General features: G+C 38.7%; 2 protein-coding genes across 3 annotated transcripts; both read right to left on the reverse strand.

Annotated features, from left to right (window-relative positions):
* Positions 1-384: 384 nt before the first annotated feature.
* Positions 385-4567, reverse strand: cdc20 (cell division cycle 20 homolog). The gene is made up of 11 exons (XM_003438140.4): positions 4410-4567; positions 3854-4064; positions 3568-3707; positions 3396-3492; positions 3177-3302; positions 2482-2678; positions 2289-2383; positions 1956-2193; positions 1712-1837; positions 1143-1260; positions 385-1037 (listed from the first exon to the last, which is right to left on the reverse strand). The coding sequence occupies exons 1-11, from the start codon at positions 4515-4517 to the stop codon at positions 859-861; spliced, it is 1635 nt and encodes a 544-aa protein (XP_003438188.2). The 5' UTR covers positions 4518-4567; the 3' UTR covers positions 385-858.
* A 431-nt stretch (positions 4568-4998) lies between these two features.
* Positions 4999-11263, reverse strand: si:dkeyp-13a3.10 (uncharacterized). Of its 2 annotated transcripts, none has more exons than XM_013270489.3 (6): positions 11075-11263; positions 9156-9338; positions 8807-9064; positions 6860-6958; positions 6568-6585; positions 4999-6284 (listed from the first exon to the last, which is right to left on the reverse strand). In XM_013270489.3, the coding sequence occupies exons 2-6, from the start codon at positions 9250-9252 to the stop codon at positions 6211-6213; spliced, it is 546 nt and encodes a 181-aa protein (XP_013125943.1). In that variant the 5' UTR covers positions 9253-9338; positions 11075-11263; the 3' UTR covers positions 4999-6210. The 2 variants fall into 2 exon arrangements, with proteins under 2 accessions (XP_013125943.1, XP_005476358.1); XM_005476301.4 differs by lacking the exon at positions 11075-11263 and adding an exon at positions 10768-11068.
* Positions 11264-12728: the final 1465 nt, after the last annotated feature.

Raw genomic sequence — 12728 nt, forward strand, 5'->3', positions numbered from 1 at the left:
AATTAGTCTTAACCCAAAGAAAATGTACATGAATGCAAAAACAGCTTGTTCATTTTTGCAATATGACAAATATTTTAAAGAAAATATTCTGCATATGAGCCCAATCAGCACTGGTCAGTGTTCCTTTTAACTTAATGGCAAGCACTCAGTTCTCTATTCAGACTGAGCCACCTTGTGGCAATATTCAGGAATTTGCATTTACTGTAAAAGGAAAAAAAATAAAATACATCAATGAAAATGAAATGCATCCTCAGGCTTTAGATACTTTAGACACATTTACCAAGGTAGTCTTTAAATTTTATCAACCAACACTACAGAATAACTGAGCACACATTACAGGAAGGTAGAATAAATCAAGACAAAATAATCACAGGAGGGAAGTGATCTGTTATAATAGATCAACTTTGTTTATTGTTACATCACAAGCCAGCTCTAGTCTGACAATGAACAGATTTAGGTGTAGATCTTAAGGATGTATTTTATAAACAAAACAAAAACCACAAAACACCCACCAGTAAACTTTAAACTGGTCCTGGCAACATGAAGCAACACAGAGGGAAGCAGATGTGGTAAAGTGTTTATTTATAACCCAGGTATACAGAACATTCTGATTAAAACCCAACTAGGTTATAAATACATTTTAAAAACTGACTGAAAATCACCAATACTGTAAACACAACAGTTGACCTGCATAAATAAAAATAGGCCATCAACACTTTAAACCACCAACTGGAGCAGCGCAGGCAAACACCAGGTGGTTCCCTTTATTGTGGATAAATTAAGAAAGAAAAAAAAAAGAAAAAAAAATAATGCAGATAACTCAAACATAACTCAGATTTAAAACCTCATTGAAACAAATTATCTGATTGACTGATGAATGACGCTGCTGGTTGATTTCACCATCCTCTCTTTAGCCTTCTTCTTAATGGGATCCATTTCAAAGCTCTTCCACAAGCGAATGGTCTCATCTGCAGCAACAGTAGCAACAGTAGAGCAGTCCGGACTGAGAGTCAAACTCAGAACTCTGTCGTCGTGGCCTTAAAGGAAAAAAAATTTATATAAATTATACCAGTAGAAAGGAGGAACAACAGGTTCTTAGTTCACTGGATGTGCCTTTAAAGATATGGACAGGACTTGTTTACCATTGAGCTCTGCGACTTTACTGAGAGAGGGATATTTCCAGACAACAACATTGTTGTGGGCATATCCATGAGCAGAGACCAGCTCCTTGTAGTTGGGTGCAAACACCAGGGATGAGATCTGAAAAGTTGGATTGGATGAGACATTTAGTCAAACACTAAACACATTGACCATTAAAACTGAAGGGTGTGGAACAGGGATGTCAAACACAAGGTGCAGGGGCCAGAATTGGCCAAGTAAAGTCTCCATTTTTGCCCACTGGACAAAGCTAGGGAGAGCGTGGATTTTGAACTTGAACCAGCTTTTCCTATTGATAAAGACCTCCCACACTACAGTAGCTCATTCCTAAATGCACTTTAATATTAAGGCTGAATTGTTCGTTTTAACATATAGAAAAACTGAGATGTCCTGTTGAAATTGCATTCTATATTAAGACATCTCAGGGATTAAAGGTTTAAACATCTTTACACAGAGTTTCACTGATCCAGCCCATTTGAGAACGAAGTGAGCTGTATGTGGCCCACAAATGTAAAATTAGTTCGACATCCCTGGTCTGGAAGGAAGCAGTTACCTGGGACTGAGTGTCAAGTGAACTGATACAGGAGCCACTGTTTACATTCCAGATACGGATGTGGCGGTCGCTAGTACCACCTCCAGATGCAAGGATATTTGGCTGCCATGGACACCAGGCCAGAGCCTAGAACAACGGGACACACACACACACAGACTCCAGTCTTCATTTAATTCTCATAACAAGCAGGAAGGGAGAGGAAAAGGGAGAAAATTAGCATAATGAACTTCTGTTTGCTGCCCACCTTGACTGCTCCCTGATGTTCGCTCCAGCAGCGGATCAGCTGGCTGTCATTGCCGGCGCTGCCCTCCTGTGCACGGGGCCATATGCACACCAAGTTGTCATTGCCTCCACTAGCCAAGTATCGCCCATCAGGGGACCACTTAAGGCCGCACACCTCCTGCGTGTGAGAAGTGAGGGTGCTGATGTGATGGTCTGCCACCCTCACATCATGGTGGTGGATGTGTCCTGATCTGGAGCCACTGTGGGGCGTGGTGAAAGAAGAGAATGCACACTTGAGTGCAAAAATGGAAACCACCAGGGGAATATTACAGACTTTGGTAGGAGGAACTTTTACCTGGAAAGAATATGGTCATTCCAGCTCAGACTTCCAACCCTTGCTGTGTGGCTGGCCATGCTGCGCAAGCGCTTCTGATTTTCAACATCCCACAACTAAAGGAAATCAATACAGTTTAAAAAAAAATAAAACTTATTCTGTTAATGTCCCATATTCTTTTTAACTCAAGTGGCACGATGATCTCCACACTGACCTGAACCTTGCAGTCACTGGTGCCGACAGCTAGGTAGCTTCCCTCTTTAGTCCAGGCCAGGGAGCAGATGTAGTCCTCTTCACGCTCCATCTTCATGAGAAGAATGATGTCTCCTTGAGTTGCATCCCACAGGTAAACACTGTTATGAAGAGCCACAGCGAGAAAATTTCTACTGCTCCAATCGAGTAGATTCAAATCTGGAGGGGGGGAAAAAGAAAAGCCTACATTAATATTAAATGTTAAAGTTTCCTTGATTTAATAAACTAGGATGTTTATGCAACATCAAATTCTATTTGCATCAGGAATTAGATCAACATTCCCAAGTTGTGTTCCAGTAAAAAGAAAAACACAAATATTTGTTGCACTTAAATGCTGCTGCAGCACATTCATGACAGAGCCTTGTCGTGACCTGATAGTGTTTATATAGCCAGTCATAGATACACAACAGTGGCAACAAAAAAAATGACATACACTGCTGGCATCTTTGATCATAAGGTTGGAGGGCTGCTCCAACTTTCCTAGTGGGAAGTCACAAATTAGGACTTCAAACTGAACTTACAACATTTCCTCGTTTAGAATTTATTCATCAGTGTCCATTCTCTGCATTTCTGTAAATATGTGGTATCATTTAAAGATTTGTTGCAATTAAAGTCAATTGTATAGAGATTTAAAATCCACTTAAGTGTCCAACTTACAGAAATCATTTCTAAGATCAGGAGCATCCAAGATCCTGTCAGGAGTTGAAGATATGTATCTGGACTTTTTAATAGAGGCAGGGGTTGCTGTCTGAGTGTAGAGGACCTTTAGGTTGTTTTGGTAGCCTGTAAACAAGAAGGCGACAATGAATTTAAAAAAACAAAAAACACAAAATGCCGTCAACACAGCAGATATTTATGAAAGTTACATATTTCTACCTTCTGGTGCATTAAGTGGCTTCCCTCCCAGATGGAGGATCTTTGCATCTTCAACGTTGTATCCATTCAGTGACACAGACCACGCTTTCTGGGTTTCCTTCAAATAGAGAGCCACACTGATTGGCATCCTCCTCATACAAATAGAAGCTTAAGTGTTTGTTATACAACTTACTGATGTAACTGATGGGTTTGTGTCCGCTGGCTCATTCTCCTTTGTCAGAAGGAAAGTTGCCACATCCATTTGCTTGCTGTTTCTAATGGGAATGAAGCGATCACCCCCCATTTTGGATGGCGTTTGTTTCTTGTTTTTGCCTAAATATCCATTTACAAAAACAAAAGAAAAAAGAAAAAAAAAAAAAACAAACAAAAAAAACCCCACACACCAGTGGTTAACATTTCCAAAGTTAACTGCAAAGCTTTCCCCGACACACGAGTATGAATGCAGACGAATACACTACCTGGCGTTTTGCTTGGTGTTTTTGATGAGCTCAGGGATACATTAGCAGACTTTCCCGGCGACAAGCCGCTCAGGGCGGATGTGTTTGATGAGCTCGCCTTTCTCTGCCACCTCGCCATGGGAGCGTTTGTGATCGGCATGTCCAGCTTCAAGATGCTGTGAATGTCGTTCTCAAACCCAAACTGCGCCATTTTGTCGACGTTTTCATAGACCTGGACATTACGACAGATAAACAGTAAGTTCGTATCTGATGTGAAACGATATAATGGCTTACTGACAGCTACGATGCTCAATCTAATGATAGGATAGCATCTGTTGATTTAAAAAGTAAATCACGTCCGCTTGAAACATTTCGCTGTGCTCCTGTTCCTGTTTTGAACGTTAGCTTAACGTGACCAAGGTAAACGATTGTGTAGCATGAATCCAATGAAAAACGCGTTAGCACTATCGCTTAACCGATTTAAACTGACTTAATGTATAAACAAAATAAACTTAAAACTAGTACTTGAAATTAAAAGTATATTTCTGTAGGTTCAAAATCAACACAATGACCTCACCTCGTCGAGAAAACGTGAGATGCAGGGAAGCACAAATTCTCGTCTCTCTCTTGATTTTGAATTTCGTGCGTATGACGCCACGACGTTTAAATGCCACAGAGCGCTCATGCGATTGGTTAGTTCAAGCAGCTGCCGTTAGCTCGGCGCATTGCTATGGTAACGTTTACGAATGCGTTAGAGCGATTGGTCAATGATACTTTCCTTTAGTAACATCTGAAAAGAAACCTTTCCATTTAAAGGTGTCGCCCTCTATCTGTAGTTTAAGTTTGCGCAGTGTGAATTAAAAGAGCGACAAAAAACTAAAGACGTGTAAGATGCTTTACTTTAAAACACGAAACCGCTATCAAGTATATTTTTCTAGTAAAATAAATAAATGAATGTAGCAATTTCTACATCACACTGGATCCTTTATTACGAAAATATTAAGAAAAGTTTTTTACTGATGTCCAAGCCCATCAGTTTGATCCAGAAACTGTTTTTAGGGGTTTTTTTTTTAAAGAATCTAATATTGGTAAATATAAAGGTCAGGGAGAGTTGTAATATAAATATTGGCTGAGTGATGAAGCAAAAATCTTCTCACAGTCCGATAAAATGTGGTATCTTTGCTCTTTAATGTTTACACTTTGTTTTCAGTCACCTTGACACACCTGTTCACAGGTCTGGACCACAGCTTAAAGGAAGCACCCCATACAAACATCTTTATTATTGAACAGATAAAATATTTTTTATTTATTACGCACTCTCATTTAGATTTCAAGTCATTTTCTTGCTTGCATTGTTGATGTCCAACTCTGCAGTTTTAGATCTCACCTTTGGGTCATCACACCTGAATCAAATGATTAGTTCATTAACAGGCCTCTGGAGAACTACAAGACATGTTAAGGAGGTAATTTAGCCATTTAAATCAGCTGTGTTGGATCAAGGACACATCTAAAACATGCAGGACACTGGCTTTTGAGGACTGGAGTTGGATCCCCTGATTTACATGATCAGGATTTACTTTAAATAAAGTGATAACTCTTACCATCAAAGGTTAATGTGAATTCCAGATTATTCTTTGATTCTGCTCTCCTCTTACACCTGACATGCCAAAGTCAAAGTCAAATTTATTTATATAGCACATTTAAAACAACAACCGTTGACCAAGGTGCTGTACAATTAAGATAATTAAAAGAAATAAAAATATAGGAAGACATGATAAGAGTTAAGAAAAAGAATCATAAAATTAGACGATTTGACTGAGAAATAAGATAAATAATAATAATACAAACTCATTCTGATTTAAAAGCCAAAAAATAAAAGTGGGTTTTCAGACCCACTTTTATTCCACTTTTATTCCTGCCAACAGAAAAAAAAAAAAAAACTAAATAAGGCAGCAGGAAATAAAAAAGTAATTTACTTAAACAATCTCATGGCCAAGGAATCCCAACAGTGTTTGGTATAAAGAGAACTACACTGGAAGCTTTTCAAGTAAACACACTGCAGTCACATTTTTGGTTCAAAACATCCAGCATTTGACATTTTGATCAGTCTCTCAGTAGCAAAACAATATAACGTTTAAATAGTCTATGTGCATAAAAAGGAGTACTGTGCAATTTTTAAGCAAAAAACAAAAGCTTATGTTTCACTGCAGGCAGGAAAGGTATCTAAAGTTTGAATTAAAGACCACTGTTAGTATAGCAGCAAAGGCCTGCTGACATTCATGGAGCTACGCTATCACTTTTCATACAAAAATATGTTGGAAATATCATCAGATTTCTTTAGTATTATTGCAGTTGTGAGATATCGTAACAGAAGACTTCTACACAATTTCCCGGTCCTTTTCAGTCATTTCATTCATGTCTCGGTGGTAATGGACAATTGAGCCAATGACACCTGTGGGTAAAGGAAAAAACACAGATCATGGTATGTGACATGTTACTGAATTCACGAGTATGTGGTTTTAATCTCTAATGATACTTTTTATGCAGAAATTTGCTGACTAGGTAGTTACAGTCATTTTAGACAGGCCACATGACTGGGCCATAAACACCTTTGAAAAGCAAAGGGAGTCTGTTTGACTTCACTTAATATTTAACTTTCTGAATCTTTCACTAGGACTCCGAGCTGAGAAATGCATGAAAATAAAGTGAACACATGATGGTTGTAGGTTTCTTACCTCCAGGGTGCCTGAAACCTGGACAGCAAGTGTGAAAAAGAAAAAACACAGGAACATAGTTTAATTTTCTCTTGGGTATAAGACTCATTAAAATCATGTGACAGTTTAAAGTTAGGGCAGAGATAAAGGTCAGCACATTCTGCTAAATGACAATGGGCAACACTGTACTGCAGTCACCTCTTAAACATGGATCTTGTTGCTACATTAAGCCTGCAGTGAACTGTGAATAAAGGATGCACAACTTCATGTGCTGACATCTAAATAGAAAGAAAGCAAAATTCTTATTGCCCACCTTTTATTTTGTAGATAACGAAGCTGACCATAGTTAGTACACCAAACACAATGAGCGCCAGGATTGGGATCAGAAGATGAAGGTGAAGAATTCCTGGAACTAAGAAAATATGTTAAATTTGTAACCCGACAGTCAATAACAAAATTTCTGCTGCAAAACACGTATGTCCTGTATGTGGAGGTGAACTCTTGTAACCGCATGAAACAAAGTTGTTTTGTTTGAGTACATGCCCATTTTTCTGTTTTAGCGCCATATATAACTGTGCAAAAGTCTTGAGCCGCCCCTTATTTGTTTATATCTTGTTTTCAAGCCAGACTCTTGTCTGGTCATTAACAACTGTTCAAGTCCAGGCTTTCAAAGGTTTTCTTTGGACACTGGCTGCTTGACCATTTTCAGACAAATCTGTTGTATTTTTTTTATTGTTGTTGTTTGATAAGGCCATGTGACCTATGAATCATTTAAGCATAAACCTACCTCAAACAATAAACCGGTATTATGTTTGCTTATAGAGCACTTATAACAAACTTAGCAAAGAACCAATTTTAAATTGTGCTTTTAGGCTCTTTGTTTACAACCAGCTGTTCCCATTTCTTTAGCTGATTCTGAACAATGCAAAAGACAACACAGTGTGACAGACATAAAATAGTACCGTCTCAGTGAGTGTCTATTTGTAAAACATGTTGGAGGCTCTGTCATGGTTATGGGTTGTATTTCCACAAGTGGTGTTGGAGATCTTGTCAACATTGATGAAATTATAAATGTAGAAATTTTGAGCCACCAACCCTTGAAAAGCATCTTAATGAGACCAGTTTCCATTTTCAGCCTAAAAATGATCCCAAAGAAGTAAAAACACACCTATATAGAAAAACCCACAGTGGCGCACTAGAAGAAGCCCAGAGAACTATTCCTGAAGACTACTTAAAGAAATGACCGGAAAGCTTGCCTAAGAGAGTTCAGCGTGTGTTGAAGAATAAAGGTCATCATATTGACTTTCAAGCTTCTAGACAAACTGGTTTTGCCTTCTTTCTTTTTTTTACAGTTTTTCCGTGCACGCTTGCACATGTTTGAATAAATCGTTGCACCCACTTCAAATAAATGAGGGGTGGCTCGAGACTTTTGCACAGGAATTACTACATTCCTTTACTACTACTTTCAAAGAGGCTTTTAAAACTAAACAACTGAAATGATTATGACATACATTATTACGCATTTTCTGATATTAAAAAGATTAGCATTAAATAAATAAATGTTCTGTTTCTGGATAAGGAATTTCAGCATATCCTTAATCAAATATGACACAGTAAGGATAAATGTAAGCTAACTTTATTGTTTTCTACTGTAGCAGGCTAATCAAAGTCGACCCAGTAACATAGTCTTCTTATTCTTAACAAAGTCTGCCCAACTGTGATGGAAATGTAGGTACTCAAGTGTTCATGTTTTAGGTCTGTAATCACTGCAAAGGAGTTAAAGATATCAGCTTAGTGTTTGTTCCAGATAATGACTCACTGTGAACAAAGGAGTCAAGCTTGAAGAATAGAGGTGGTCATACCAAATATTGACTTTCAAGCTTGTTAGAACTGCACAGAATTGTAGAAATGTACATTTCAATAAGTCACTGCACCTATTTCCCATTTTCCTAGAAACATATAACAATAAATGAGGGGCGGCTCGAGACTTTTGAAGAGCAGTGTATCATTCAAGTATATGTCATTGAAATTATTTTGTTATTTTTGTATTCAGACATGAATTACTGCATATTATACTTATGGGTTGCTTATAAAAATTTTTTATTACAGTTATTGTTGGAGAATCTGACAAGTTTAAAAAGGGCAGTCAGAGCAGGAGTCAAAAAAGCTTCTCTAAGTTCAACACTTTATTGATGAACTCAACTGATTTTGTTCCACAGCGCTTAAAGCAGGCAGGAAAACAGCCTGAAGGAAAACATACCTGACTGTTTCTCAGAAGGGTTCAAATGCTTCATCAGCTTGACGCATCCCTCCTGCAGATCGAGTCTCTCTGCTCTTGTTTGCTGCACTTCCTGGTCCCAAACCACTTTGATGGCCACCGCCTCCTGTACGTGGGCTGTCCAAATGTCATTGTGGTTGAGAGTCAGGTACAACTGGCTGTCAGCAAATACACGATCAGCCCAGCGCAGCTTAGACCCTTCCCACGTGCATTCTCGAGAACGAAGAATGGTCTGGTTACCTGTTGAGAGTTAATGGGTTGTGGCCCTGGTGACAACAATCTCACTTACACAAACGTTCAGTTATAGAAAAAGACAATTTGATTTTCTTACTTATTGAAGAGGTCTGGTTGAAACTGATAAGAGATGTTAGGAGTGTGTCATCTAATACGGCTTTGATAACTGCATTGAATTCTGGGCTTTTGCCCATTAAAGGAATTCCATTGAGAAGGACTTGCTCTTCAACCTGCTGACTTCCTGCCCCCCTCCACTGCTGGATCTTAAGTACGATGGTATCTAATGTAATATGGGCAAAAACAAAAAACAAAAAACAGATATAAATTTTAAAAACACATGAAAAAAAATGGAAAAATGGAGACGGCGTGAGAGATAGAACCACACACAATCATTTTTCATATTATCATGTGAGCATCATTAACAGCAAACTTTAGTTTCCTATGGAAATGTTTCACATGGTGTCACAGGAGATGAAAATGTGTGAGCTGTGAGGAAAAAAGTTTTTTCATTGGTAATATGAAAATCTACTGTAGTATATTAATCTTTTTGTGCCATTGTAGAGTCATATAACATTGTATTGGGGGGTGTGGAGGGGCGGGCTTTAGCGCTCAAACAAAGATAGTGCTTATGTCCCCATTGACTAATATATTGCTTTAAGGTTTGGAGATGATCCAATGGGCAAACTGTCAATGAGCGCTAAAAAGGAAGATGAAAGTCAAATGCTTAGCCAGCCTAGGTACTCGTGTCCCACAAGTATATTGTTGTAAAGTGTGAAGACGATCCATAAAAAAATCTGGGTAATATGAAGTTTTTGCTGAACCTTGATCTTGACCCAATTTTCACCTAAATTAAATGATCTCGAGCTGTTTTTGGTATCTACCATCACACAAAATCTGAAAATGATATCCTAAAAAACTGCGGGGCACTACAAACAGAACCAATTACATAATCCCTCCCTTAGAGGGAGAATAACCAAATCACACTGCACTGACACATCTAACTTTCACTTCACAAAAGCAAAACTGAAAGCAAAAGCTAACAGCATTTCTAGGAAATATTTTTGCATTTACCATACTTTGCTTTCTGGAGCAGGATAGACATTTTATGTTAACCACAGGGTGCGAAATAAGATGCGGTGATTTCTACATTCTGTCACACAGTGTTTATAGGTGATTAAATAACCAACAATAAATCAAGTCGGTGTCAAGTGTAGCTCTTTGAAATGCTTTGCAGCGTCACATCCCTCGGTATATTTTGATTGTTTTTCATCTCTCCCTCTCTCTATATATACATATTTTAAAATTCACTGCATTTGTCAATTGATGCAATTCTAAAAGAATCATGTATTGTGCAAGTTGCCTGTTTTGTATCTGTATAACTTTATACAATTCAACACAGAAAACTTTTGTTTGGTTGTTTGTTTGTTCGCTCGTTTCACTTTCTGTTTACATGGCCAGACATTGTTTTATATTCCTAGGAGTCCTGCACATACAAATAAAACGACCTGTGAAAGAATTAAATCCAGTCAAATCCACCACCCGAAGATTAAAGAGAATAACAGAAAAGGGGTGGATTCGTGCACTGTTCGAAGCTGCTGAAAGCCGCCCCTGCTGTTCTGCCAAAAAATTAAGCAATCCTATACATTTTATTTATTCATTTAATGAATTACAGTGAAACCATATTATTTTTTTAAAGACGTGATTCCTACCTGCATCGACAGGAAGACTCCGACATACGTGAAATAATAGGATCAAAACAAAGCGCAGTGAATACATTTCTATACGCGTACAGGACTGTACTGTAACTGGAGCTCGGTGTCAGATTCAGTATTGTTCATCCGTCAAAGAAGCACAAACTCCACAGCTACAGTGTGCTTTAAGCCATTTCTCCATTAAAATGGTGCTCGAAGGATGACCAGTCCATCAGGCTTTAACAGAAACTACTCCACAGACACAACGACAGCAACAGTCGGATAGACCCGATCCTTATCTCTAGGCTTTTACGTTTCGGTTCACCTGACTTCAGGCTTCCGCCTTGCTTTTTCTTTTGGCTGTCCGGTGAGGTGGAGTTGTTGTGAGTGTGTGTGGTGGTGGTGGTGGTGCGGGGGGCGTGGGGGGCAGTCAAAGGTCATTTAAGGTAGCTTTCAAAACAGCGAAGTTATGAAGTCAGAGCAAAGGACTCGACTGATAATTCAAAACAGAGCTGGGTAACCATGGAAACCGTAAATAATTAAAATGAGAGCCATCGCGTCATCTTTTTTCATTTGTTCCATTTGTATGTAAATATTGTAACTCAACGCATTTATAGATTCATAATTGTCAAAAGTTGCCGGACTGTCTCCTAATTTAAATCCACCGATAAGCACCGTCACCGCCTATCACGTGACGAATTCTGAACCCTGACACGACTCTGACTTATTCAAGGACTCTAGTTCGACTGCCACCTGTATGTTTCTATTACTTTATTCTACCCTGCTTGTGTTTCTACGGCAGGTATGCACTGACTTGCAGGTTCATTAGGTACACTCATCCAATCAGCCAATCGGACTGCAGTAACTCCGTGCATGTAGAGCTGATCAAGAAGACCTGCTTAAATTCAAACTTAACATCAGAATGATGAAGAAATATGATTTAAGTGACTTTGAGCATGGTTGTTGGTGCCAGACATGCTCTGGCCAGCAGTTATCTATGGGAAAATGTCTTGTTAACGTTGTAAGACCGCTTCGAACTGGTAGGAAGGCAACAGTAACTGAAAAACTACTCATGACCAAGGTATGCAGAAGAGCATCTCTGAGCGCACAGCATGAACCTAGAAGCAGATGGACTAGAACGGCAGAAGACTGCAGCAGGTGCCACTCCTGTCAGCTAAGAACAGGAAAAGGAAAATGTTTCCAGCACTTTGCTGAATCTATGCCAGGAAGAATCAATGTAGTTCTGAAGGGGAAAGGGGCTCCAACACTGCACTAGATATGTGTACCTAATACAGTGGCCAGTGAGTGTGGTTTTGGGGGAGACGCACTAAATTTAAGGTGTTTATAGAGGGATAACCCTGAGCCTGTTATCCCTGAGAGCAGAATCTGATCAAATCCTGCAGTCAGTCCAGTTTAAGATAAGATAAGAAGAACTTTATTTATCCCGAGGGAAATTCTTTTGTCATACACATGCTCAATGCAGCAAGAGAGACAGAGGAACAGAGTAATAAGATATACAATATGTACAATAGAATACAAGTATACAGTAATATACAGTAGGATAGTGCAAAATATGATATCGAATAAAAGTGACATAGTATTGTGCAAATGGATAAAGAGTAGCAGCATATGATGGGGAGATGAAACAAACATTCAATGAAAAACTGTTGGGTGATATTACACAGTCTGAATGTTTAACACAGCTGCTGGCTGCTGTCAGAGATGTGTTGAAAGTGTAAACAATGAAACTCATTTTATATGCTTAAATTGACTTTACGTATAGCACTTTTCTACTCTGTGTGAGCACTTAGAGCATCTTCTTACTACGAGTGTTATTCAGCCATACACACAAACATTTGTACGTGTGCTTCTTTCTATGTCAATAAGCACTTTGCCTAACATTTGCACACACATACTTCAATGGATGCATCTGGGGCAACTTGGGTTTTAATATCTTGCCCAAGGATACTTTGACATAC

This window comes from Oreochromis niloticus, linkage group LG18, assembly GCF_001858045.2.
Source record: "Oreochromis niloticus isolate F11D_XX linkage group LG18, O_niloticus_UMD_NMBU, whole genome shotgun sequence".
Taxonomy (NCBI): domain Eukaryota; kingdom Metazoa; phylum Chordata; class Actinopteri; order Cichliformes; family Cichlidae; genus Oreochromis; species Oreochromis niloticus.